Source organism: Exophiala oligosperma (assembly GCF_000835515.1).
Source record: "Exophiala oligosperma strain CBS 72588 unplaced genomic scaffold supercont1.3, whole genome shotgun sequence".
In the NCBI taxonomy this organism is placed as follows: Eukaryota; Fungi; Ascomycota; class Eurotiomycetes; order Chaetothyriales; family Herpotrichiellaceae; genus Exophiala; species Exophiala oligosperma.
Genome location: NW_015622820.1, coordinates 1,592,515 through 1,616,263, shown reverse-complemented (window position 1 = coordinate 1,616,263; position 23,749 = coordinate 1,592,515). Strand labels below are relative to the sequence as shown.

The 23,749-nt window shown below is 53.0% G+C and overlaps 10 protein-coding genes across 11 annotated transcripts; 6 read left to right on the top strand and 4 right to left on the bottom strand.

Annotated features, from left to right (window-relative positions):
- The first annotated feature begins 4 nt into the window (after positions 1-4).
- PV06_03392 lies at positions 5-2,366 on the top strand. 2 transcript variants are annotated; one of them, XM_016404173.1, is made up of 2 exons: positions 5-699; positions 1,162-2,366. In XM_016404173.1, the coding sequence occupies exons 1-2, from the start codon at positions 322-324 to the stop codon at positions 1,930-1,932; spliced, it is 1,149 nt and encodes a 382-aa protein (XP_016265178.1). In that variant the 5' UTR covers positions 5-321; the 3' UTR covers positions 1,933-2,366. The 2 variants fall into 2 exon arrangements, with proteins under 2 accessions (XP_016265178.1, XP_016265177.1); XM_016404172.1 differs by having other exon boundaries at positions 5-1,098.
- A 309-nt stretch (positions 2,367-2,675) lies between these two features.
- On the top strand, positions 2,676-3,831 carry PV06_03391 (uncharacterized protein; the record flags this gene model as incomplete). Its single annotated transcript, XM_016404171.1, has 2 exons — positions 2,676-2,823; positions 2,918-3,831. The coding sequence occupies 2 exons, from the start codon at positions 2,676-2,678 to the stop codon at positions 3,829-3,831; spliced, it is 1,062 nt and encodes a 353-aa protein (XP_016265176.1).
- Positions 3,832-4,491: 660 nt separating this feature from the next.
- On the top strand, positions 4,492-4,986 carry PV06_03390 (uncharacterized protein; the record flags this gene model as incomplete). Its single annotated transcript, XM_016404170.1, has 1 exon — positions 4,492-4,986. The coding sequence occupies one exon, from the start codon at positions 4,492-4,494 to the stop codon at positions 4,984-4,986; it is 495 nt and encodes a 164-aa protein (XP_016265175.1).
- Positions 4,987-5,039: 53 nt separating this feature from the next.
- On the top strand, positions 5,040-5,775 carry PV06_03389 (uncharacterized protein; the record flags this gene model as incomplete). Its single annotated transcript, XM_016404169.1, has 2 exons — positions 5,040-5,444; positions 5,506-5,775. The coding sequence occupies 2 exons, from the start codon at positions 5,040-5,042 to the stop codon at positions 5,773-5,775; spliced, it is 675 nt and encodes a 224-aa protein (XP_016265174.1).
- Positions 5,776-6,166: 391 nt separating this feature from the next.
- On the top strand, positions 6,167-9,875 carry PV06_03388 (uncharacterized protein). Its single transcript, XM_016404168.1, has 4 exons — positions 6,167-6,597; positions 6,663-6,716; positions 6,771-8,730; positions 8,803-9,875. The coding sequence occupies exons 1-4, from the start codon at positions 6,430-6,432 to the stop codon at positions 9,252-9,254; spliced, it is 2,634 nt and encodes an 877-aa protein (XP_016265173.1). The 5' UTR covers positions 6,167-6,429; the 3' UTR covers positions 9,255-9,875.
- On the bottom strand, positions 9,751-11,593 carry PV06_03387 (uncharacterized protein; the record flags this gene model as incomplete). The annotated part of the gene is made up of 1 exon (XM_016404167.1): positions 9,751-11,593. The coding sequence occupies one exon, from the start codon at positions 11,591-11,593 to the stop codon at positions 9,806-9,808; it is 1,788 nt and encodes a 595-aa protein (XP_016265172.1). The 3' UTR covers positions 9,751-9,805.
- A 2,250-nt stretch (positions 11,594-13,843) lies between these two features.
- On the top strand, positions 13,844-17,095 carry PV06_03386 (uncharacterized protein). The gene has a single exon (XM_016404166.1). The coding sequence runs from the start codon at positions 13,921-13,923 to the stop codon at positions 16,855-16,857; it is 2,937 nt and encodes a 978-aa protein (XP_016265171.1). The 5' UTR covers positions 13,844-13,920; the 3' UTR covers positions 16,858-17,095.
- A 1,701-nt stretch (positions 17,096-18,796) lies between these two features.
- Positions 18,797-19,692, bottom strand: PV06_03385 (uncharacterized protein). The gene is made up of 3 exons (XM_016404165.1): positions 19,534-19,692; positions 19,419-19,469; positions 18,797-19,350 (listed from the first exon to the last, which is right to left on the bottom strand). The coding sequence occupies exons 1-3, from the start codon at positions 19,544-19,546 to the stop codon at positions 18,932-18,934; spliced, it is 483 nt and encodes a 160-aa protein (XP_016265170.1). The 5' UTR covers positions 19,547-19,692; the 3' UTR covers positions 18,797-18,931.
- Positions 19,693-19,964: 272 nt separating this feature from the next.
- Positions 19,965-20,288, bottom strand: PV06_03384 (uncharacterized protein; the record flags this gene model as incomplete). The annotated part of the gene is made up of 2 exons (XM_016404164.1): positions 19,965-20,182; positions 20,234-20,288. The coding sequence occupies 2 exons, from the start codon at positions 20,286-20,288 to the stop codon at positions 19,965-19,967; spliced, it is 273 nt and encodes a 90-aa protein (XP_016265169.1).
- A 1,563-nt stretch (positions 20,289-21,851) lies between these two features.
- PV06_03383 (uncharacterized protein) lies at positions 21,852-22,776 on the bottom strand (the record flags this gene model as incomplete). The annotated part of the gene is made up of 1 exon (XM_016404163.1): positions 21,852-22,776. The coding sequence occupies one exon, from the start codon at positions 22,774-22,776 to the stop codon at positions 21,952-21,954; it is 825 nt and encodes a 274-aa protein (XP_016265168.1). The 3' UTR covers positions 21,852-21,951.
- Between the last annotated feature and the right edge of the window lie 973 nt (positions 22,777-23,749).

Sequence of the window (23,749 nt, the reverse complement as noted above, 5' to 3'; positions counted from 1 at the left end):
CTGAGGGGATTTCAAGGAAGTCGTTCATTGCTGCCTGTGTTTCTCGCCCGCAACTTTCCCCCCCCTCAGTTCTAGGTGACATTCTGCCTCTCATAACGCCGGCCTCAGGTGACTCGCATCGCATTGTTTTCCCTTCCCACTACAATCAAAAAAGAAACTCCATCAACTCCTACGACCGCTACCAGTCCTGCAATATCTTTGCCTGGACGAGCCAAATACACATTCTCCGGCGAGCGCAACCATTTGACATCCCACTTCGCACGCTTCCTTTCATATCGATGACCTGATCCACCCTCAGTTCCACACAGACATTGGGTGATCATGACCATCCGCAAACAGTACCCTCCTCGTTCGTACGAGACGTTCTCCGAAGAAGGTGCAGCGTCCGAGTCTGCATCCCATACTCCATCCAGCTCAGACAAATCAAGGTCAGCCGCAGCAGAAGCCCAGAGGCTGGCTTCTGCAGGATCATGGGCAGACAATTTCGCAGGCGAGACACCCGCGACAAACCGGACGCCGACAGCATCGACCGTTGACGGTGAAGAGTCTCGAGATGTTCAATATCCGCAACTATCACAAGAAATAGATCCGTCCGATCCACCACCCATGTACACTCCTTCCGATACTACTCAATCTCAACCACCCACCACCTCTGCCTCTCCGAATGTGCAAAGAGCAGTGCCGGCACAACCAGAGATTGTAAGCGCCCCCAGTACACTTGGTTCTCCCTCAATTTCCCACGTGCAACGCCCTTTTCGAGACGACGAAGACGGCGCAAATCTTCCTGAACCAGTCCAATTTCCGTACCATACGTGCAGTCATCAGCGTCCAGACCGAAACTACGACAATAACGAGTCGGACGATGGAACCGCCTTCCTAGGCTCTAATGGTAGATGGGGCCGGGGGAGACGATGGTGGACGAGGCGCCATGGTGAAGGTCGAGGTCGAGGTCGAGGCTGCGGAGGCCGACGATGGGGTCGACGGCGGGAGTGCCACAAGGAACGCGCTCGTCGATTCAAGAAGATTTGCTGGTTTACATTCGCTCTCCTCCTGTGCTTGTGGTTGATGATCCCCGGCTTGTGCAAGTCGTTCTCGAAAGTACAGGGCCTCATTATCTGTCATCGTTCCTCAAAACAATCTTACTGACACGTGGGTGTACAGGATAACAAGAGGCAGTTCCCAGTCTTCAGCCCTGAACCTTCATCATCACCCTGGCCTCCTTTTCCGAAGCGCGAACATCGCGAACACGAGACTTCTCATTCCATCACTGGAACATACCAGCTGTACGACCTTCTCGACCTCTCGACGGTTAGTGGGAGCATTAATGTCAACATTCAGGTTCAGTCTGGAGACAAACCAGCTGTTCTTCGTCTGGCGACGAAATCGGGCAGCGTACATGTCAGATTCAGCTCTGGTGGCGGTCTCTTCCGCAAGCCCGTCATCCCAGAGATGGCCAATCACAGAACCTTGATCACAGATATCTCGACAAACTCTGGTAGCGTGTCGGGTGACTTGGTGCATGGAAATGGCGGGTCCACAACCATCTCCATGCACTCCGGCTCGCTGAACTTGTCCATACATACCGTCGGGGTATCGGAGAACGATTCTGTATCCAACATTTCCACCACAACGACCTCGGGGAGCCAGTATCTCAGAGTCATAAGCCCTCTAACTTCGACAGGGGCTGTGAGAGCCATTCAAGCACGACACGTTGTCCAAGGTAGTGGCAGTATGAACATCCACTATCCTCAAGAATGGGAGGGCATGGTCCATGTCAAAGTCAATGGGTCTGGAAGCGTCAGAGCGGACGGTCGAGATTTGACTGTTCAGAAAGAAAACTCCCGAGAGCTATATGGCTATAGAGGCATGAAGGAGGGGAGGATCGTGGAGATCTTGGAGGGCGGAAGTGGCAGTGCTCAGTTCAGGTGTTAGTTTCTACATGGCACGCACGAGTACTGTACCATAGAGACGTATTTTTTGTGTCGGGTGGTTGGGTGTATTGAAACAACGGCCTTCATCGGCCTTGTCAGTGGTCTGGAGCAATCGAAAGGTCATGGGAACATTCGTTTATCGAGGGATGGGAAGATTTCCAGGGTATAATCTGTATCTCAATCGCATAATAATCGGGCGATGAATGAGAGTCTTTCAGGTTTCCTATTTGTGTCGTCGAAGGGCATTGAGGTTTCACAAGAGGTTACGATGTTGTTGAAGCATTCAAGTAGGTGAGAAAACACATTGAATCGAGGTCGATGGGGAGTGAGGCTCCTTTTGATGTCTACAAGTATTGATCCGTACTGTGCAGTACTGTCTCGTAGTGTAGGAGATTTTTTGGCAAGACGTTACTGTGACATTGTGGTTGGTTACGGTCGGAAATAAAGATGATCCACTGTCAGCATGTTGCATGAGGCTTTTACACCTTGGGATAAGGGACCGTGCATCAGGCTGTTTCATTCGCCCCTTCATGTTCCAATCCTTCCACACCCAACGCCTGGACAGGCAGAATGGTTTCTCATGGTCATTCTCCGGCCGTAATAAATGCTGGAACGAATCTCTTCAATGCACCTTGTTAGTCGTCAGCAGAGTGCGTCTTGAGAGAAAGCAGTTCCCGAGTCCACTTGCTAATCTGAACACAACACACATATTTTCCACGTCCTTTGACGACTGACGAGGCAACCATGATGGACAGAGTGCCCGCCGTCCCCGCGATTCGCGCCGAATTAAAACTCCATCCTGACGTGCACTCCCTCGACGACGAGTGGTCGGGAATAACAGACCCGGCCATTCGTCGAAAGCTACAAAATAGACTGAACCAACGAGCCGCAAGTATGTCTCCATATCTTCATGTCTCTTAGTCCTGGGGAAAGGGGGGAAAGATTGGCTTTACTGATTGCTGCACGACGCTGACGCGACGAATTAGGACGACGCAAGGCTGCAGCACTGAAGAAAGCGGCCGACAGTCAGAGCGGCGACTCTTCTTTTTCTTCTTCTTCACCAGACCAAAACGGCATTAGTCCTCGCGCCGCGAGGATCAAGAGTAAACCCTTGCATGAGCGGGTCGACCTGAACGATTCGGTGGTCGTGGGAAGAAGGGATGTGACGAAGAGCCAATGGCATGTCACGGCCGAGGCGTTCGAGCCCGGCAAAGGATCTGCTTTCGTTTCCATCCGGAGCCGATTTTCCTGCCAGCAGTGGTTCCAAGTCACGTTTGAGAACAGGCTGTGTACCATCAAGGATCTCGTGCTGCGGTTGGAGGAGGAGAAGCGGAACAACGTCTCCTGGCAGACGCCTCTGTCGAGCGACCACCTCATCTCGTTGGTGTATTACAACGTGTACCGGGGTTTGATTTCCAACGTGGAGATGCTGGGCCTGGACATCAACCTCATGTACATGGACGAGTATCCATCACCGTTCTTGCCTCTCTCACAGAGTGCGTCGTCCAACATCCGGCACCTCCCACCGGGACTTCAACCCACCGAACTCCAAAAGACAATGGCACATCATCCGCAGTGGGACATTTTCCCCGATCCCGTTGTCAGGGACAACATTCTCCGTTACGGAGAGCAAAACATCAACGACTTGGAATTTTGTTTGGATCTGGTCGGTGACGGTCAGATAGAAGGGACGGACCAGTGCTACACCCAGGAGACAAACGGCCTGATCGTTTGGGGAGAACCCTGGGCCATGGATGGATGGGAGGTGACGGAGGCTTTTGCAAGAAAGTACCCGTTCTTCATCAAAGGTGCCCATGCATTTCAAGAAAATAGCAATCGCTGGAGGATACGGAGAGGTGAGGAACCTTTGGACTTTGAGAGAATATGCGAGATTGAGTAAATGACACATGAGGATTTCTCTCGATGCTCAATGCTCAAGGGCGTGGGCAGTGCTCCTGTCAAAGTCCGGACTCCGGAGTAAAGAAGAAATCCCCGGACGTCAAATCAGCTACAGAGAGAGGACAATAGTAGCTACGAATTTAATGAACCAACACTCCAATCCACAATACGAGCACTCTCCAGAGAGCACGAGCAAGCCCTCGAGGTGACACAAGATTTGATCTGGAAGGCGACTTTGTCGAATTCTTTGATGGATTAGTGATCAGAGGTTGGTACCCACGTCTGCGCGACTACTCCTCTGGGTATCGGCTGGTTTTTTTAAATCCCCTCAAAGCATCCGAAGGTGTCACACCCTCGATCAAAGATTTGACTTGATGATGGCGCATCCAGTTTCGAAGCGATCACAGGGAGTTAGGTAAGACAGCAGCGGAGTGGCCCACGGGATAATTTCAGCAAAGGGCAACAAAAGAGTCTCAACCACGACATGAAATAGTAAACAAAGTTGTTAGCTACGGCCGATATACGGTACGGAAGACTAATCAAGATCCTTTGATCTCGAATAATGCGATTTAAAATTTGGCAAATGGTCGTTGTCTTTTGGATTCACCAAGTGAGTTGTTCATCGATCAAGTTTTTGTCCTCTTGAACACATCATCCAAGCATGACTTCGCATCACCATACATCTTTTATCTTTGTCATTGGGGGAACTGGGGCTCAAGGCATCCCAGTGGTTCGAGGCCTTGTCAAGGACAAAAAGTACAAATGCCGAGTCTTGACTCGGGACGTCAACTCGGCCAGAGCGAAAGAGCTGTTGGCCTTGGGGAATGTCGAGTTGGTCGAAGGTACTTTTGCCAACGACGATGATCTTCGACGAGGGTTCCGTGGCTGTGACGGTGCATTTGTCAACATTGACGGCTTCAACTGTGGAGAGAAGACTGAAATATACTGGGCCATCCGGAGCTACGAGTTGGCTCTCGAGGAAGGCATCAAGTTTTATGTCTATGGCAATCTTGATTATGTCTACAAGAAGAGTGGTTACGATCCTAAATTCAGGACCGGACATTACGACGGCAAAGGAAGAGTGGGGGAATGGATCCTAACACAGAACAAAGTCAACAGTGACAAGATGGGAGTGGCTGTCTTTACCACCGGGTGAGTGAGAGCAATCGATTTACCCTTTATCATCATCGTCATCATCTTTGTCGTATCATGTCATGTCCACCGACTTACCATCAGGGGCTTCGAGGGGTATGGTTTAGGCCGTACATTGAGATGGCCATCGCTAAAGGTACCATCTTCACACCGAGCGTTGAGGAAGATGAAGGGATCGTGACTTGGAGAGTCCCATTGGGAAATGACGGAGGTGTCGTTCACGTGTCCTTGGACGATTGTGAATTTTATGGACGATGGCTTTTTGATCATCCGGAAAGATCAAACGGTATGGACCTGGAGGTGGCCATTGATCATATCAACTACGATGATTTGGCCAAAGCCTTTGAAAAGGTCACTGGTCACCCGGCAAGATATATCGAAACCGACCTGGACACTTACTGGAAGAGTGGAAACACGGCTAGAGCGGCCAACACCACGAGTGGTTACAATGCTGATCCCAAAGTAAGTCACGCCAAACGTGGAGTCGGATGGAAAAGCAACTGAACATTTTCCTCTTGTATAGGATCCTGCGGCCATGACATTTCGACAGAATTTTACAGGATTCTTCAACATGTGGAAATATTCAGGTCGCAATCAAGGTGTGATCCGTCGGGATTATAAATTGTTGGACGAGATTCATCCCAACAGAATCAAAAGTGCAGAACAGTTTTTCAGGATCGAAGATGCTCGAGGACAAACGGCGGGAATGGGGAGTCTCTGGGATCGTATCCAGCCAGAGAATCTTCGACCTGTTCTCAAGCTTGTAGAAGATGGAAGGAAAGGAAAGTTGTAGAAGAGTGTAGGACAAGTACATTGTAGAGGGTACAATCTCATAGACATCGGATACAACAGGTTAACGTATAGTTGTTGGACGACGATATCATATCTGTAGATTGATGTACGTAAGCTACCTTTGCATTAACAGCCGCCTCAGCTCGAATGCACTGGCCTTCCAGATGGTGGAGTTGAAAACGTCCTAGGCATACCATACGGACATCTAATAGGTGCTTCGGAGTGCAAGGGCCCCTCTGGAGTCCCTCTAAAATACGCCACCAGGGCAGCGATCTTAGCTTGCCTTAACAATCTGTAGGTGGCGCAGCCCCCAAGGGATGACGCTGCACGGTAATGAAAAAAGTTGGAGGCCTCGGATGTTGGCAGAACGCTTCACTTGTACACGCGTGTGGCGGCGCCATCGAAAACCAGTCAGGAATCCCCGGGGGGCTGCAACAAGCAATGCAAATCAACTCTCTGTACTGACAACTCCCCCGTCCCATCCCTTCGTTGCTTCAGAGTGTGCGATTCGGCGACACTCTTCCTCTTTCTCGTGTGACTTGTCGCACACCGTTTGCCTTGCAAGATCCAGGGCTTTAAAATCACAAACACTTCGACTTCCGCCTCCCCGCATTGGCCTTTTCATTGCGCAAAGCTATTCAGCGCCCTTTGAAGCATGGCTTCCGCTGTTGACTCCAGTGCGGCGCCTGCAAATGGCCCTCCAGGTCCGCCGAGGACTCCTGGTCAGAGTGACGCTCCGCTGCCTCCTGTGCCGGTCAGTGTGGGCGGCGCTCAGCTCAGTTCCGCAAACAAGGAACAAGTGCAACATGTTTTGTCTTCAGATGTAAGCAGAGAGGCCACTACTTTCGCGCAGTCACGAGCGCAGACAGACTGATTCAACTTGCCCAGATTGGTATCACCACGTTGTTGAACCGCTTGAAACAAAGCATAGCATCTACAAGAGTGCGCAAGCCCCAGATGGCCAGATTGAGGACCAACAGCTAACCGCGCGGACAGGATTTTGCGGGTTTCTTGAAAGAACGTGCCTCACTTGAAGAAAAACACGCAAATGGCATGAAACGACTTACTCGAAGTACGCACGAGTTGATCAGAAGACCGGAAAGTCGGCAAGGCTCCTTCGCGCAGCATTATGAAGAATTGACGCGAACCCACGAGCGCATGGCCGACCACGGCTCTCAATTTTCGAACGCGATCCTCCAAATGTCGGAAGAGCTATATGAGTTGGCGGCAAACTCGGACAAGGGAAGGAAACATCAGAAACAAATAGGTCTCTCCGCAGAGAAGCGGGTGCAGGACGCCGAGCATGCCATGGAGAAGGCAAAGGGCAAATACAATTCGTTGGCGGAGCAGTTTGACAGAGCAAGGACGGGCGAGCGACAATCCGGCAAACTGCCCGGGTTCAAAAAGTCGGCCGCACAGCAAGAGGAGGACCTACAACGCAAGGTTGAAGCTGCGGATGGTGACTATGCTCACAAGGTCCAGGCGGCGCAAACCATGCAGAATGAGCTGGTGACCATTCTAAGGCCCCAGACTGTTGCGGCTCTACAAGATTTGATCAAGGAGACGGATGCTGGCCTCACTGTGCAGATGCAGAGATATGCCGCCCAGACCGAGAAACTGCTCCTGGGTTACGGTCTGTCTGTCACGCCTATGAAGGGACAATCCGGTGGCACAACCAAGAGTCTCAGAGATGTGGCTGCGAGCATCGACAACGACAGAGACTTTGTGGACTATGTCCTGCAATTCACACACAAAGCGGGAACGAGAGGAGAGAACATCCGATATGAACAACACCCATCATTGTCACCCAAACAAGCTCAGCCGTCCTCTTCCTTTGCTCCTCCGCAACCAGATCCGTATGGAAACTACAACCCTGCCAACCACGGCAGGCAAGTATCCGGCGTGACTCCTTATCAAGGTGACGAGCAGGAAGAGCAGTTTGCACATCAAGGACCGGGGCCCAATTATGGCGGCCCACGACCAGGACCTCCTGGGCAGCAAAACAGTCCTGGTCTTTCTTCGAACCAACCTGGAACCCGATTGTCGGCATCTGGCGCCCCTCAACTGCCTCAAATCGAATCTGTTGGCGGTGATCAGTTTATTGGCAATACATCTGGTGGCGATTTGGCACCACTTCATACTCATTCTGCGTCGCAACCGGCGAATGGTACACCAGTCGACGGGCCATCTTCATTTCCTCGTCCTCCCCAAACACAAAGCCCTTTGAACAGCCCTGTGCAATCAGGACAGCCATCCTCTGAAGTCAACCGTCCACCACGAGGCGCCTCTCTAAGCCAGCCAGGCGCATTTCCCGGCAGTGGTCCAACAAGTCCGCAAAACATGGGAATACGGTCTCCCAACGCTGGCCCGCCATCTCAAATGCCACCCCAGAGCGAGCCTCGAGCTGGGGCTTATGGTTCGGCGCAAATGGGTCAAGGCCCTGGTGACTTCCGAGCAGAAATGGGTAGAGGTCAAGGTCCTCCAGGTCCTGGATACAACCCAGCGGTTCGAACGGCTAGCCCTGGTCTCGGACCACAACCAGGCATGCCACCTCAAGGAACAGGGAGAGAAAGTCTAGGGTCTCCTCCGCTGCAAGGTGGGCCCAATGGCGCGCCACGACCAGGACCAGGCATGAATGGAGGACCTCAAAATGGTCCACCACGACCTATGCAGCAAGGTCCTTCCAACGGCGCTGCTCGAGGGCCATACCCCGGTTCTGGTGGAAGCATCAACGCGCTGCCCTCGCGACACAATGGTCCGATGGCCGGTCCGCCAGTCAAGCCGGTCTTTGGAGTGTCATTGGACGACCTCTTTCAGAGGGATGGAACGGCGGTGCCGACGATCGTGTATCAGTGTGTGCAGGCCGTTGACCTGTACGGGCTTGACGTCGAGGGTGTCTACAGAACCTCGGGGTCTGCGCATCACATTATGGAACTGAGAAGGCTGTTCGATCAAGGTAAGAAGAAGTATTTGTGTTTTCCTTTTTGGGTGATTCTCGACACGACCAATGCTGACCGTTCACCACCAGACGCCAGTGCGGTCGACTTCCGCGACGCGACGAGCTTCTACAACGACATCGCGTCGGTCACGACGCTCCTCAAGCACTTCCTCCGCGACCTGCCCGACCCGCTGCTGACCGCGGAACAGTACCAGGCCTTCATCGAAGCCGCGAAGCTCGACGAGGACATTGTCCGTCGGGACTCCATCCACGCCCTCGTCAACTCCCTGCCCGACCCCAACTACGCCACCCTCCGGACCCTCGTCCTCCACCTGCACCGCGTCGCCTCGCACAGCGACAAGAACAAGATGACGCAGAGCAACCTGGCCATCGTGTTCGCGCCGACCTTGATGGGCCGCGCCGGCGGCACAAACGGCCAGGCACCCGGTGCCGGTGCCGACATTGCGGACGCCGGGTGGCAGGCCAAGGTCGTCGAGACGATCTTGAACAACACCTTTCAGATTTTTGACGACGATGAATGAAGCAAATCAGTGAAAAGGGGTTTTCCCCTTGTAATATCAATTTCTCTCTCTCTTTTTTAACATCTTCAACCTGGGGAATTTGTCTTCAGTGTTGATTTTCGGCATACATAAAGTACTCACTCGTCCGGTCTGTGACGAACATGGCTCAATGGGTGTGTTCATTTTGGTTGATGGCGCGATCGAGTGAGTGAGTGGGTCGCTGGGGGTTATTATTTTGTTCGTTTTTCTACAAGGGAAGCGGACGGGAAGGACGGACGGACGGCACGAAATGATTCATCGACACTACCAAACTTGCCTACCTGGTAGGTAGGTAGGTATCTACGAGTATACCTTGAGAAGTCGAAAATGTCATCACAGTAATCGGTGTCTTTTTGCGATCTGAGCATTGTTTCAGTGTTGGAATGTCAATCTACTTTTTTGTATTCTCCACTCATACGTGTACTTGCAGCTGTGTTACCCAACGCAACGGAGTACCCATGTACGGCACAAAACGCTGCCTGTACCAACAGATGAATATCACGAGGACCACAGCCGCTACGACCGCCACGACCTCAACGGATATCATGTAGATCGTTGCGCGTCAGCATCCACCCCTCCGAGTCCGGGAGGTAACTCGGCGGCGCGGTGAATCGTTTGATCTCGCTGCTGATCCTCCGCTGTCCGACCCAGACCTGCCGGTGCTGGTAGTTCCTCTCCCGGTGTTTCGTGGTCAGGATGGTCTTTTCGCCCCGCCTCCTCGCCACCCAGCACATGGTGTCGATCATGACGAAGGACGGGATGGCGGCGATGGACAGGACCTGCAACGACGGGCACTCGGTGCGCAGGTGCTCAAAGACCCGGATGGCCTGGTCGTCCGAGATGGGGACGCAGTGCGGCACGCTTCGGCTGAACCGGGGGGAGTCCCTCGGCACGAAGGGAGGGAACAGGCGGAGATGCCGCAGGCGCCGGAACTTGGAGATGGCGTTCAGGAACGAGTACTGCTCCACGTCCACGTCGACGCCGGGGATCGCCGTCGGGTGCCACAGGTTTTCGATGTACCCGATGTCCAGTTCGAGCCGCTCGAGGCCCGGGCAGATCTTCGTGGCCGCGATGATGTCCGCGGGCGACCGTTGACTCTCGGGGCTGTAGACCGACCACAGCGTGTCTTCGCGGTGCAGACGCAGACAGCGGAGTTTCGGTCCAATCAACGCCCGGATCGGGATGTGATTGCAGATGCCGTCGATCTCGAGTTCCCTCAGTCGCGCCATCTGTGTGTAGTTGATCTCGAAGGCGGGCACGATCGGCGTATCCGCGAACAAGCCGGTGGTCGGGACGTCGTACTTGCAAGCCGGATGATAGAGTCTTTGGTGGTCAGCCCGCAGCCGCAGCGCCTCGAGGTTTCCCAGTTTCGGGGCCACGTCGAATATGAATTGATTCATCGGCATTGCGTACTCCCACAAAATGGACAGCCTGAGAAGGTTGGCCCAAGGCACCAGCGTCAAATCGAGATCTCGTATGGAGTAAGTGGTTGTTCCACAAGCCCGTCTGATCAGAAGCCGCAATTCGGTCCAGGAAGGCGTGTCCTGTATACAAGCGCCCCCGTGCGTCGCTCGCGCCGATCCCTGGGCCTTTCGGTTGTCCTTTAGCAACCAGGCCATGTGTAGATCTACTGCGGCTGCCCGAGCTATCGCATCATACGTAGCCTGGCTATTTGTGGTGCGTTGCGACGGTGACAGTCCATAGGCCCCTAAGGCGAGGCGATGCCTCCGGGCGAATGTCGCTAGTTCGGTACTCGCCTCAATTAAGGTTGGCCAATGTGACGAGGTATAGATATGGTCAAAGATTATTTCGTACAAATGGTCACTCGGTAACACCTTGAGTATCTCGAGAGCAATAGCAGCTGAACAATCCATTCTGATGCGATGGAGGCGAGTCATCAACGGTAGGCTCTTCTTGATTACTTGCAGGTCGGCTCCTTTGTGTTCCTCTGCAAGGCATTGTGCACTAGCGGCGTCCAACGATGGTACAAACCCACGTATATCGGCAGGTCGTGCAATGTGGAGATCCTTGACGTGACGCAAGAGATGAGGATGGTTGAGGAAACGCCTCAGAGCTCCATGTTCTTGCTGGTCCAAACGATCCCTAACGACGTGACTGATGTTACTGAACAAGAAAGGCAGCGCCGACCGACGAAACTGTCGAGACACGAGCGAAAACGTCAGGAGCCCATCTGCAAGTCCAAAGCCGCCATCAAAGAGTTCGTTGGCAATAAGATCGACTATCTCAGAAGGCAATTCTTGGAATGTTGTCGCGTGCTCGGTTGCCAGAGACGGTACTCGCATGGATTTGAGAGCCAACATGGTTCTCGGTGGTGGTCTTCTCAGATTTCAAAACGGTAGGCGGTGCCAGACCAGCCATTATAGCCTGGAGAGAAGTCTCGCAATAAAAAGAGTGAAGCTGAGGATGGTGATGTTTCTCTGTTGACCACCATGTCCCCGCATGACGCCGTGATCGGAAGGCGAAACTGCGGGATCAGGCGCTGCGGAACATCATTTTTCCGCTATTGACCGGGGGTCGACAATGCTATGATCACTGGGCATGGATGTCTTAATTGTTGTGTTGGCCTTCAATTTGAGAATATCGATGCATATCCAGAGTGGCACATGATCTGAATGCCCGCGGTCTATAGCGTTGTCACAGATGTCAGTGTCAGTGACAGCATTCAACTCTTCCACAAGTTGGCGGCTGACAATACATAGGTCAACTCTGTCACCACTGTCTCCCCATTGTTTACCTCGTGGGCGATAAGAGTATTTCCTGGTGTCACCATGTATATGCCTGAAAACATCGATGCCACGTAATCCCGTCTCCTCAGTGAAGAACTTGGCATTAAAATCTGCTCGATTCGTGACATGCTGCACCGGGGTTGTTCGTAAATTGGGATAGCCGTCGATTCTTGCTCTTGCGATATTCATATCACCTATAAGAACAACATACTTACCTTCTTCTTCAAACTTACATGCCTCGGCGAGCATCATGTTATGGAAGCGTAGTTTGTGGTCATGTCTCGTGCCAACAACTTTGCCCGTCGCTGGATCACGATAGGGGTTTGTTGTTCCGTTAACCCAATAGCCGTTGATGATCACTAAACCTGGATTCAACTCATGAATCAGAACCCTTCCTTCCAGGTCCCAGTCAGGGCGTCGCGTGGCTCGTACATTTGCGACGACATCGTCACGTATCAAAGTGGCCACCCCATGCACTTTGCCGCCAAATCCTGTGGCATTGTATTTGTCTCTAGGCAGAGAAACGTGCAGGGTGTAACAGGGTTCGTCAGAGGTGACCCCTTCGTTCGCTGCTGACTGGAGACGACGTTGAGTGGCAGTGTCCTTGGAGTTCATTTTGACTTCTTGTAGACAAAGAAAATGCGGCCATGCGTGGCGCTTCAAGAATGTTCTCAACGGCGACAGGGCAGGGTCTGAGGAAAAGGACAATTGCTTCTGAAGTAATGGCCCGACGCCATTGACGTTCCAACTGAAAATTCGAAATTGATCTGCATCTGCATGAGCATGAGGAGTGACACTTCGCGTGTCAGCCACGTGTTTTGTAGAACGTGGAATTTTCCTTTGTATGGGTGGAGGACTGATCGACCTGTGGGTGCTGCTGAGCGTCCTCTTGAGCGAAGGCGACATGATACAATTCGATCAGTGCCGCATGGATGAAAATACCTTGTCCGTTGTGACCGACATGATTCTCGATCACATACAATGATGCTGATGGCTTTGGTGGTTTAGAAGGCGGAAGCTGTGATGGTCCTTGCAATGTGGAACGTCATCGTAAAAGTTGTGTTACTGTGCGCCCTCTTCGAAAGCAGCTGGTGATGCTCGTGCACTCAACATCGGACCGAGCCGAGGTTTGGGGGGACTTTAAGCCTCAAGGGGCTTGAACAACGCAAATCTCCAAGCTACGGACAGCCTATTGATCCCCAAATCCACCTCTAGCACGGCGCCCACTCGGGGCGGAAGCTCTTGAGTTTCAGGCGACGGGGGGCATGTACGTTCACTAACGACCTCCACCAACGCCTAGAGCGCCGGAGTGTGTCTTGACTCGATGGGGATACGGGTAGGGTTCCTCCCAGGCACACCAAACCCTGGATCCCTTCTTCCACGCCCCCCAAACGCTTGGGACTGTATGGAGTATGGAGTATCCGTACATACGAGTAGACGAGCACCCTGTCAGATTATTGTTGATGGTGGTGACGGACTCTCGAAACTCCAGTCGCCGTGAAGACGTCGATCACTTGCTCAATCCATCCTTCTAACAAGCGATTGACTGATAGCCCGTAAACCGTTTGACAGCTGTTCACATTGTTTCTCTTTTTCTCTCAGCGAAGCACGCCTCCCCATGATTCACCTATCTCGACATCTTCCTGCTTCACTCACCCAAGTTGCAGTACAGCAAAAGTACAGAAGCGTACTCGACCACCCGATAAGAGCCTCACTATCTTGCTTGCCTTTCTATTGCAGCACTCTCCACGTCGCCTATTCTCCTCCCTAGTCCGGTAAGCGATGTCGAGAGTTCACCTGATAATGTACTCATGATCATGCGCGCAGGTTGTTCCTCGCCCATAACCCCTCTTTGCGACACCGTCCTTGAAAACACTCTCGGCCCAAATCTACCACCAGCCATGGCTCCAATGCCGGAGCTTTACCCTACGCTTCATCAAGTGCGCGAGCTCGAGAGTGCAGGCATTCAGGATCTTCAAGAGATTATCCAAACTTTTCCCATAATAGACAACCATGCACATAACATGTTAACCGAGGACAACGCCTTTGGCAGCACGGAATATCCATTTGAATGCATCACATCAGAGGCGCAGGGCCATGCCTTGACCGACCACGTTCACACCAGCCTCGCGCACATACGCGGTATAAAGCACCTGGCCGAGTTCTACCAGTGCCCTGAGACGCTACAGGACGTCAAAGCTGCTAGGTATGAGTGGATTCGCAGAGACTATCCAGGTCTCATCAAGAGGTGCTTCGAGGGAACACATGCAATCATGATGGATGATGGGCTTATACCGGAGGTGATATACCCATTCAAGTGGCACAGGCAGTTCGTCCCTACAGTCTCTAGAATTGTACGCATCGAAGCCGTTGCGTCGGAGCTTCTGGAACACCTCGCTCATGCAGCCGGGTTTATGAGAGTGGGCCTGGACGCCGATTGGGATATCAGCCAGACTGAGAGCTTTCTTGTCCGTTTCAACACTGTCTTTCGCAACCAAATACGAACCATGGCCAATGATCCAGATGTACGAGGTTTCAAATCAGTCATCTGCTACCGGACAGGCCTAGATATCGGCATAGAAAGCCGGAAGAACTTTCGACCACACCAGTCATTGACCGACTCGGTCTTACTACGGTCTTTCCATCACTTTTTGCAAAAGGCCGTTCGTGACTCCAAATATCGCATCGAACAGAAGGAGGTCAATGATTTCTTGGTGGTTGCGGTGTGTGATGTGCTCGAGAAGCTTGTGGACACGGATGGTGAGAACCTTCCGTTCCAATTCCATACCGGACTTGGTGACAACGACATCAACCTGATAAAAGCAAACCCGGCCTATATGCAACCTCTCATTGAAGCCTTTCCACAGGTCGACTTCGTTATTCTCCATTCCTCGTACCCCTACACAAGAGAGGCAGGCTATTTGGCTGCCAACTTCTCCAACGCATGGCTTGACATCGGGGAGGTTTTCCCCATGCTTTCCAGAGATGGTGAAGAATCGGTTCTGAGACAGGCTCTGGAATTGACCCCTGCCTCCAAGATCCTGTGGAGCACCGATGGGCATTTTTATCCCGAGACATACTGGCTTGCAAACAAGCATTTCCGAGAAGCACTTGAAAAGGTACTGACGGCATACGTCGCGGCTGGCGATATCAGCGTACCTCAAGCTATTGATATTGCCGTGGATATCATGTTTTGGAACTCCAACTCACTGTACAAATTGGACGAGGAGCGTAAATTTCCCGAGCTCTTAAGAGCTTGTGGCAGAGAGACTGTGGACAGCATGCGGACCTTGGTCAATGGTGGCTCGAAAGCACCTTCATTCCGGTCAAACGCAAGCACCACCGTTGCAACACCCGGGATTCCATCAGCCCGTCCAGGGTTCTCTTCGTCCCCTGCCACATTGACGGCGACGAATCAAAACCTTGCCATCCGCTCCACAAGCATCAGCGCACCATCCGGGCAAAACGCGACGGCCATGTTCGCCCAGAACTTGACTCATTTCGATGCCTTCTTGCAAACGAACCCCGGCGTCAAGTATATCTGGAATCAATATCTCGACTACACGGGTACACTGCGCAACCGGATGGTCACGACGCAACAATTCCGAAAGCTCATCGCCACGGGCAAATACATGGGCTGTACAACCGCGATCTCACGTCTCCTTCAAGACGACAACGGTGCCTCTGGCGTGTCCGCGACGGGCCAGTTCATCCTCGCTCCAGATTTGTCTACGCTCTCCCTCAATAAAGGTATTCCCTCGCCCTCGGCGACGGTGCAGACATGGTGGATGCTCGAGTCGGACCACGACAATCTCAACCTGAGCCACTGGGACCGCTGCCCCCGTTGGCTCCTACAGGCCCAATGTGACGCGTTGAAGTCCGAGTTCAACATCTCCATCCTGATGGGCTTTGAGCTCGAGATCGTCTTCATGCGCCCGACCTACAACGAAGAGAGATCCGACTTTGCCGACTTTGCCCCCGTGCACATGGTCCACTCCTGGACGAACATGACGTTCATGCAACTCGACATGTTGCCCGTGATTGAAGAGATTGTCGAGATGCTGGCGGAACTGGACATCCACGTGCCGCAGTTCCACTCGGAAGCCGCCCCGGGACAATGGGAGTTCCCCCTGCCCGCCTTTGAGCCCGTCAAGGCCGTCGACACGATGTACAAGGCGAGGGACGTGATCCGCAACGTCGCGAAGAAGCACGGCCTCAAGGCGACGTGCTACCCCCGACCGTTCGCCTTCACCTGCGGGTCCGCGAACCACGCCCACTTCAGCATCAACGGGCCCGGGAACACGCTGGACCGGCACGAGGGTCCGTTCCTGGCCGGGGTCCTCGAGCACCTCCCGGCGATCCTGGCCTTCGCCATGCCGATCGAGGAGTCCTACCGGCGCATCGGGGCCGGCATCTGGGCCGGAGGCGAGTACGTGTGCTGGGGGAGCCAGAACAAGGAGGTGCCGCTGCGCAAGTGCGGGCCGGGGCACTACGAGCTCAAGACCATCGACGGCATCGGCAACTCGTACCTCTCCATGGCGGCCCTGCTGGCCTCCGGCCTGCACGGGCTGAGGCAGGACATGAAGCTCGAGCACCGCGACTGCGCGGGGGACCCGACGGAGATCGGGGAGGAGGAGAGGGCGAAGCTGGGCATCACCGTCAAGCTGCCGGACAGCCTGGAGAAGAGCCTGAGGGCCCTCGACCGGGACAAGACCCTCCGGCGCGGGCTGGGGTACGCCGCCGTGGACGACTACCTGGCGACGGCCGAGAGCCTGATGCAGAAGCTGAGGGGCTTCGGGGAGGAAAAGAGGCGGTTGTGGTTGATGGCGAGGTATTAGTCTCACACGGAGAACGTACACTTGAATATAGAGGGAGGAAGGAAGTCAGATACGGGCCCCGTCTTGTCATCGTGGTCGAGACGACGTTCTAGGTAATTGAGCGTGCATGTACAGCAGAGCGAGCGCTATATTTCCCTTTTGTTGTTGTTTGGAGCTGCCGGTCTGAGTGCCTGGGTTTGATTTGCTTCGAGCAAGAAGATCTGTACGTTGTGTAGGAAACGGCGTTTGCTTTGCCAGGTTTGAAGTATTTTCATTCACAAACTAGACCAGCTTTATTTCACGTCCCAAGCCCCTCGGGTCGTTCATCTAGGTCCCGGCGTACCACACAACATTTGCTCTCCAGCTTTACAAGTGTGTCGGACGGCGAGTTTCCAAACTCCGGAGCTCACAACCCTGCTGGCGTAGTAGACGCCACTGAGAAGCGTTTACCGATTGAGTCAGTCCCAATTCCGGGCCCATCTGACCGGATAGGAGCCATGTTCCTCGGTTTGGTCGAGCCACCAGAGAAGAAATTGGCCAGATCTTTGACAATCGACCTCCTGACAGGGACTGTGTCTTGCGACGGCGGCGCCGACTCAAGCGGCCGAGACGCAGTCCCAGAGTCTTTGGGTGTCATCGCAATGACCGACGCTGTTGTCGATGGTTTGCGTAGTGACCGTCGCCGCTTAGCAACCGAGTCCTCACACTTGACGGGTGTCGCAGTTCCAGTATCGACGAGGGCCTTGTCCTTTGGTTTGGTACCAGCGGCGGTCTCTTGAGAGCTGGTCTGACTCACTAAATCATCGGAGCGACGGTCAATGGACGATTGAACATTGGTGTCAGTGTCACCCGCTTCGAGAGCGTCGGCTTTGCCAGAGCCAATGGCAACTTCTTGTGCTGGAGTTGCAGGTGTGGCTTCAGCCGTCACGCTCCTGTCAGGCTTCGAGGATACTGATGACGGCTCGTGTATAACATGGTCTGCATTGTCTGAGAGTCGAAGAGAAGTAGATAAGGTTGCTGATGCTGTGCCGACTGCCGGCAACGTGGATCGTCGTCGTCTTAAATTGTTCTTCTCTCCATGGCCGGGTAATGATCTTTTGTCCAGCAGTCCCAACTAAGGAGGTACTAGCCTAGGGCCATTCTTCGAGTCTCCAACCGTGGTGACTTGAGGATCAAGTGGCCGACTCAATGAGATCATCGAGGGATGTCCGTCGACGATGTTTGCGGGGACTTTGATATTGTCCTTTTCTGACTGCGACTCTCTGACATGTTGTTCTAGTTTGTCCAAAGAATCGGGCTGGTCACTGCAGCGGGCACATACAGGTGGATTTTGTACCGTCATGCCGCGCTTGTGAGGTTTTCCGGTGCCATCCAGGTATGAGGGTGGAGGTAGCGGTGACTGCAAGAGAAAAAGAACCCTTTCAGCATTTGGCAGAATCAAATTCAAGATGTGTAGGTCTCACCGCACAGACGAGACATGAAAAACAACTCCAATGCCACTAGCACCATCCGAAGCTGACGGTATCGGTTTTCCTGTAGACTACTTCGCCACATCTCCAGCAGACGCTGAGGCTATGGATCCATCTCCAACAGTCTGTGCATACGATGCGACTTTCGAGACCAAAGGTGTGAGGAGGGGGATCATGTTCTGTCCGACAGACGGTGCAAGTAAAGGTATATGTCAGTTCTTGGTCGGTTTGCGATACTGGCTGGTCAGGAGAGATTTTGGTAGGAGGAGTAGAGGATGACAAGGTCTCGGATATGGAGCGGATGGGAGGTTGTGGTAGTGAGACGTTGGACCTTGAAGCCGCCAGGAAGTGCTGCGGATAGGCCATGAGAATAAAAAAACATTGATTATGAAGATGATGAAAACGAGAGTACAAGGTCAGGACTGAGCAGGAGAGACAATCCGAGAAGTCGGATTTCGAAGCGAAGTAAAAGAAACAAAGGTGGGTTTCATCGTGACTTCCGGAGTGTGTATAGGCATGGCTCTTTATGGAGTACAAGTACAGCTACTATTATCGCACCAGACTCACACACACACACACATGTATGCTACCGATAGACACACCAACCGTAGCTCCATCCCCCACGCTTAGAACCCCCAGTAGCTCTTGACCAAATACGCAGCATATGAGCTCATGCCAATGAGAAATCCAGTTGTTCCCACGTATCCCACTCGTCGACCCGAGCCGATGGCATTCTTCATCCTCATCCCCAACTCAACGTGCAAGATGCGGAACAATAGTAGAGCCGCCAATGAAGCGGTCATGACCCGACGGTTTGCTCCATTCAGCTCGGCGATGGCCGCCAGGATCAATGCGAACGGTACATTGTCCGCAAAGTTGCTCTGAGCTCGGCATGCGACAAAAAGGTCGCTGTGGCGTGAATGATCGGCCGACTTCCCTTCACTACCACCGGAAGATGTCTGAGGAGAATCACCTAGGGCCGTCTTCTCAGCCAGCCGGATGAGGCTGACGCGGAAATTGAGCACGGTGTAGTACACCGCGAATGCTTCACTCTAGTCAGTGACTGCCATCTTTTTTTTGGATAGGCCAATGCCCGGGACAACTGGAACAGACCTGGTGCGAATGTCCCTGTGACAGGAAGCAGTTTAGGTACTGTGATTCCCACTGTAAGGCCGTTAGTTGACGCGGAGCCGAGGAGGTGTTGATATTGTTGTTGTTGTTGTCCTACCTGGTACAGACATGGCTTTCTCAAGGAAGGTCGGACAAGTGGGTATGATCTATAGTCTAGGGATGTGTTGACCAAGGATGACAATAATCGGCTTTTCCAAAGGAATGGATAGAATAGATGGACACAACAATAAGAACGATGATTGTGATTAACCCTAGGTATATCCGCAAAGACCTCGGGACATATTGACACCTGGTCTTATTGTCTTAGGTCTGGCTGATATTGCCCGTCATTTGAACATTACCACGGATTATTTGCATTCCGCTCTCCGTGCCTCGGATGAATGTCTTTCTACGTCATACAGTGAACAGACCGCCTTACTGTTCATTCCTTACAAAAAAAATATTCAGTATTATGGCTGCAAGGTTCATTCATATGCTTATGCTTCTTCCGCACGAACAACCTTTCACCACCACTATGGGACGGTTGCCTTAGAGCGAATTCTTGGAATCGCCCTGACTAGGATTCCTCTTTCCTACGCTCTTGTCACCAGTCCTCTTCTGGTGCTGTCCGGCGTCGACCTGCACATTCTCCACACCACCGCTCACACCTCCGCAATTGACCACCATCGAGCAAGAATCACATGTGTTGCTGCCACGCTCCTTTCGCTTTTTGTCGTCGCTCTTCCAAAACATGTCACCAAAGTTCCCTACGCCTTCGAGCTCAGTAAGAACAAACGCTCATGATCGATCACGCGTACCATTTTCCTCGAGTAAGCTGGTGTATGGTTTGCCCTGTGGCTGGTTGGATGCCATGGTGTTTGGTTGATTTGCTTGCTGTCACTTGAAGCGGCTCTTCTAGCAATGACGGTTCTTCTTGGGTGGTCTTGACTTGGATATGACCTGCACATTCACCGGGGATGAAATGGATGCAAAACTTCCATCTCTGTGTCGCTCGACAAGAGCCATGGCTCTCTTTTTTATATGCTTCTATCCAGTCCTGGGTCTGGCGTTTTCCATGCCAGCTCTGCCCTGCGCAGACCAGGGCTCGCATCCAAAAAACAGTGTGCAGGGCCCTCATGCACCTACAATGTCCACAGTATCATCATTGGCGGATACCCCAGTATAGATAGATGAGATGGGATGATCTGAAGGTTCTGAGGTTGAATAATCCTGTTCCGACTTCAAAGGTGGCGCAAGACTAGCGTTCGGCTAGACTTCGAGTGGAGTAAGCAAGGATGTCTGCGCTGGATGTTTGGTGGACTCCAATGCGCGATGTGAGTGCATGGGTAGTCCTCCCGTCGCATGCTATAGGGACTGCCGGCTCGGCACCAGGTTGAAGGCCAAAAGGCCTCGCTTCAGTTAAACTAATCCTGGCCGCCTTTTTTTTTCAATGCAAAGGGCCTTTTTGGCCATTCACAATGCGGAAATTTGACCTCACTCTGTACTCCGTCCACCTCGTCCCTCCCTCGCATCTGACACATCGACGTCGTCCTTCCTCAGATGATGCCCACGCAAACCAATCAGTACCACGGGTCGTGATTTTGGACCAGACTATTACGCGAGTGTTTGTGGCTCTCATATACAGTGGAAACGGATGAACCCCTCACAACATGGTCTCCCGGAAGAAGTGACGAAAAGGACTAGAAGCCAAATTCCAAGGCCGAGACGAAAAGGGATGCCGCGCAAGTAGACGCGAGCCCGGGCAAAGTGCTGTCGGTGGTTCCAGTCCCAGGTGGGTCAAAACGTAGAGTCAACAGGGGTACAACTTGACAAGCATCGTTGGGAAGACCGTGAGCGAGACTGGGGCTTGACTTGATAAGTGTCACCTTTCTCGCGAGGCGCCAACTCCCCTCATTGGCGGCCTGGTCGGGAGCCTGGTCCGGATCCTGCAGCCGATCCTGCGGGCGTTACGAGTGGCACCCGGTGACACGCAGCGAGCGAGAATTCTCGTACGCGGGCGTTGAAACCGGCGAGGAAACTTCTTGATCGACTTACGCCGCCCACAATGACATGGGCAAAGAACAATGGGGCCCCAATGCGAGGGCAAACTAAATGGGTGTTTTTCGATACATGCGAACCCTGAATAGTAGAGAGAGCCTCGTTGGCCCCCTCTTTTCCCCTCTCAAAGGGCAAGGGTACCACTCGAGGTGTCCAGTATTGTTGGTATTGGATCATGAGTGTATAGCATGACCAGAACAGAGAGGGAAAAATTGAGAGGTGGAACATCTTTTTGTTGAATGTAATAGTGTAAAAGGAGTGTATTCAAATCGTGTCCAAAGCAAAACGAAAGTGATCATTATATACATGCCAGGCGAATCGCTGTTGCTTTTGCGTTCCCTCCTTCCCCCTTCCCCCTCCCACTGTTCTAAGCCCTTGGAACAAAACAAAACCCGGTCGCTATGCATAAAGAGAAGGCAAAAAGAGGGAAACCCATACAGTCAAGTTCATCCACGTGTTGACGAATTAGTTTTCTATTCTAGTAAGGGATGTTGCACCTGATCAAGCACTCCTCGACGCCCTTTGCCAGGCTGGCGGGGATGTTCTTCTTGAACTGGGCAAAGTTGTCGCCGTCGATCTGCTTGGGGAAGCCGAGGGTGGCGTCGACAACGTCCCCGTCCAGGTTGACGATGAAGTTTTGGGCGACGGAGCTGGCGCCCGGGTCCTCGGAGTTGAGGCCGGCGATGGCCACCGCGGGGTGGCAGTCGAGGTTCTGCTGGAAGTGGATGCTGCCCTGGGGGAAGACGGTGCCCTGGAACTGGGTCAGGGTGGTGTTGAACTCGGACGCCAGGCCGTTCTCCAGCACGAACCCCGTGAAGACGTTGCTGTCGGTCGCCACGGTCAGGAACTCGGCGGCCCGAGGGTGGACGTGGGGGGTGTTGAGGCCGCAGGGCTCGAAGAAGATGCCCGCCGCCGAGATGCCCAGGCCGGTCAGGATGGGGAAGTTGGCGCGCGAGGCCAGGTCGACCTGGCCCCCCTCGCCGGGCGTGACGGCCGGGTTGGCGGCCGGGTTGAAGTCGAACTTGAGGCTGGCGTCCCCCGCCGCGATTTCCTTCTGGATGTCCTTGAACCGGGCGACCGTGTTGTCGGCCGTGAGGAGCTCGGCGATGACGCCGCTGGTCGGGACCGGGTTGGGAACGGCCGTCGGGTTGCCCGGCATGCCCGTGGTGTAGCTGGCAGCGGCGCCGCCGGCGGGAGCACTCCCGTTCCAGTTACCACCGCCGGAATTCGACGGGCCGCCCATGGGGGAGGCATAGGCGGCAGCGGCGAAAGCAGCAGCGACAAAGAATGAAGTGGAATGCATGGTTTTTTTTCCGTTCGGAACTGGACCGGTCTCGATTGAATTATAGAGAATGTAAGTTGTTATTAGTTGGTTCGTTGTAGTCGAATTAAGTTTGTTGATGGTATTGATTGCTAGAGAGCGTGCGATAATTCTAGGGAAAAAAAAGAAAAAGGAAATCAAAAGGGAAACGACTGATTGGTTTGGTTTCTTGTTTGTTGCTTGTGTGATTGTGTATGAATGAGAGTATGGTCGGTTTTGAACCAAGGACAAGAGGATATATATGTACCTTTCTTTTACTTACCGTACATGTCTTACCTCGGTTGGTGTTCGATCTGCTTACTGTGGGATAGAGAGGGTCGTCGGACATGCAGTCGTTCAGTGGAGAGGAAGTGGTGCTTCTGTGTGGTGTATCGTAGCTGCGCATTATTCCTGGACGCACAGCCAAGTAGGGAAGTACAACGTACTCTCTCCCTCCACCGTCCATTGGGGGAGGAACGGAGCTGTGTTCCCTAGATTAGCAAAGGCGAAAGGCCGGATATAGAGATCCCATGGTGCAAAGTAATCGATAACAACGAAAGGTAAGCACCAATGGATGGGGAGTGGATGTCAGAGTCCGATACTCCGTACTTATTTGTCTCGCGTGGCTCATGCAGGCGAGCGAGGCAGAGGCGAAAGGTCGAAGAGGTCGGAACGAAGGGGGAAAAGAAGAGGAAGATTTTGTCCCACATGTTCTTTCGCTATTTCTCGCCTCACAGCCAAGTTCATTAAATCAGCATTACTGAGTAATTTAGCCAGCCACTAACCCGAGAAGAGAAAGGTGAGTTGAGGCTAATGCTTTAAGCACGTATGATGATTGGTTTGATCTGCCACAATCACTGCTTAGCCGGACTACAGTACATAAATACACACATAATACTCCGTACTGTAAGCGCCCAGGCTGGCTGAAAGGCCCAAGAGAAGTACACCCGGAAGGCTGTGCAGACCGCAGCTTTCG

Excerpts from the sequence above, each read along its gene's own strand:
- PV06_03392 (XM_016404172.1), top strand. The coding sequence starts at position 322 with ATGACCATCCGCAAACAGTACCCTCCTCGTTCGTACGAGACGTTCTCC. Across the intron at positions 1,099-1,161 it reads TGTGCAAGTCGTTCTCGAAA|GATAACAAGAGGCAGTTCCC; the intron begins GTACAGGGCCTC and ends GTGGGTGTACAG.
- PV06_03388 (XM_016404168.1), top strand. The coding sequence starts at position 6,430 with ATGGCTTCCGCTGTTGACTCCAGTGCGGCGCCTGCAAATGGCCCTCCA. Across the intron at positions 6,598-6,662 it reads AACATGTTTTGTCTTCAGAT|ATTGGTATCACCACGTTGTT; the intron begins GTAAGCAGAGAG and ends CAACTTGCCCAG. Across the intron at positions 6,717-6,770 it reads AAAGCATAGCATCTACAAGA|GATTTTGCGGGTTTCTTGAA; the intron begins GTGCGCAAGCCC and ends CCGCGCGGACAG.
- PV06_03386 (XM_016404166.1), top strand. The coding sequence starts at position 13,921 with ATGGCTCCAATGCCGGAGCTTTACCCTACGCTTCATCAAGTGCGCGAG.
- PV06_03385 (XM_016404165.1), bottom strand. Across the intron at positions 19,351-19,418 it reads CACAGGGACATTCGCACCAG|CATTCGCGGTGTACTACACC; the intron begins GTCTGTTCCAGT and ends ACTAGAGTGAAG.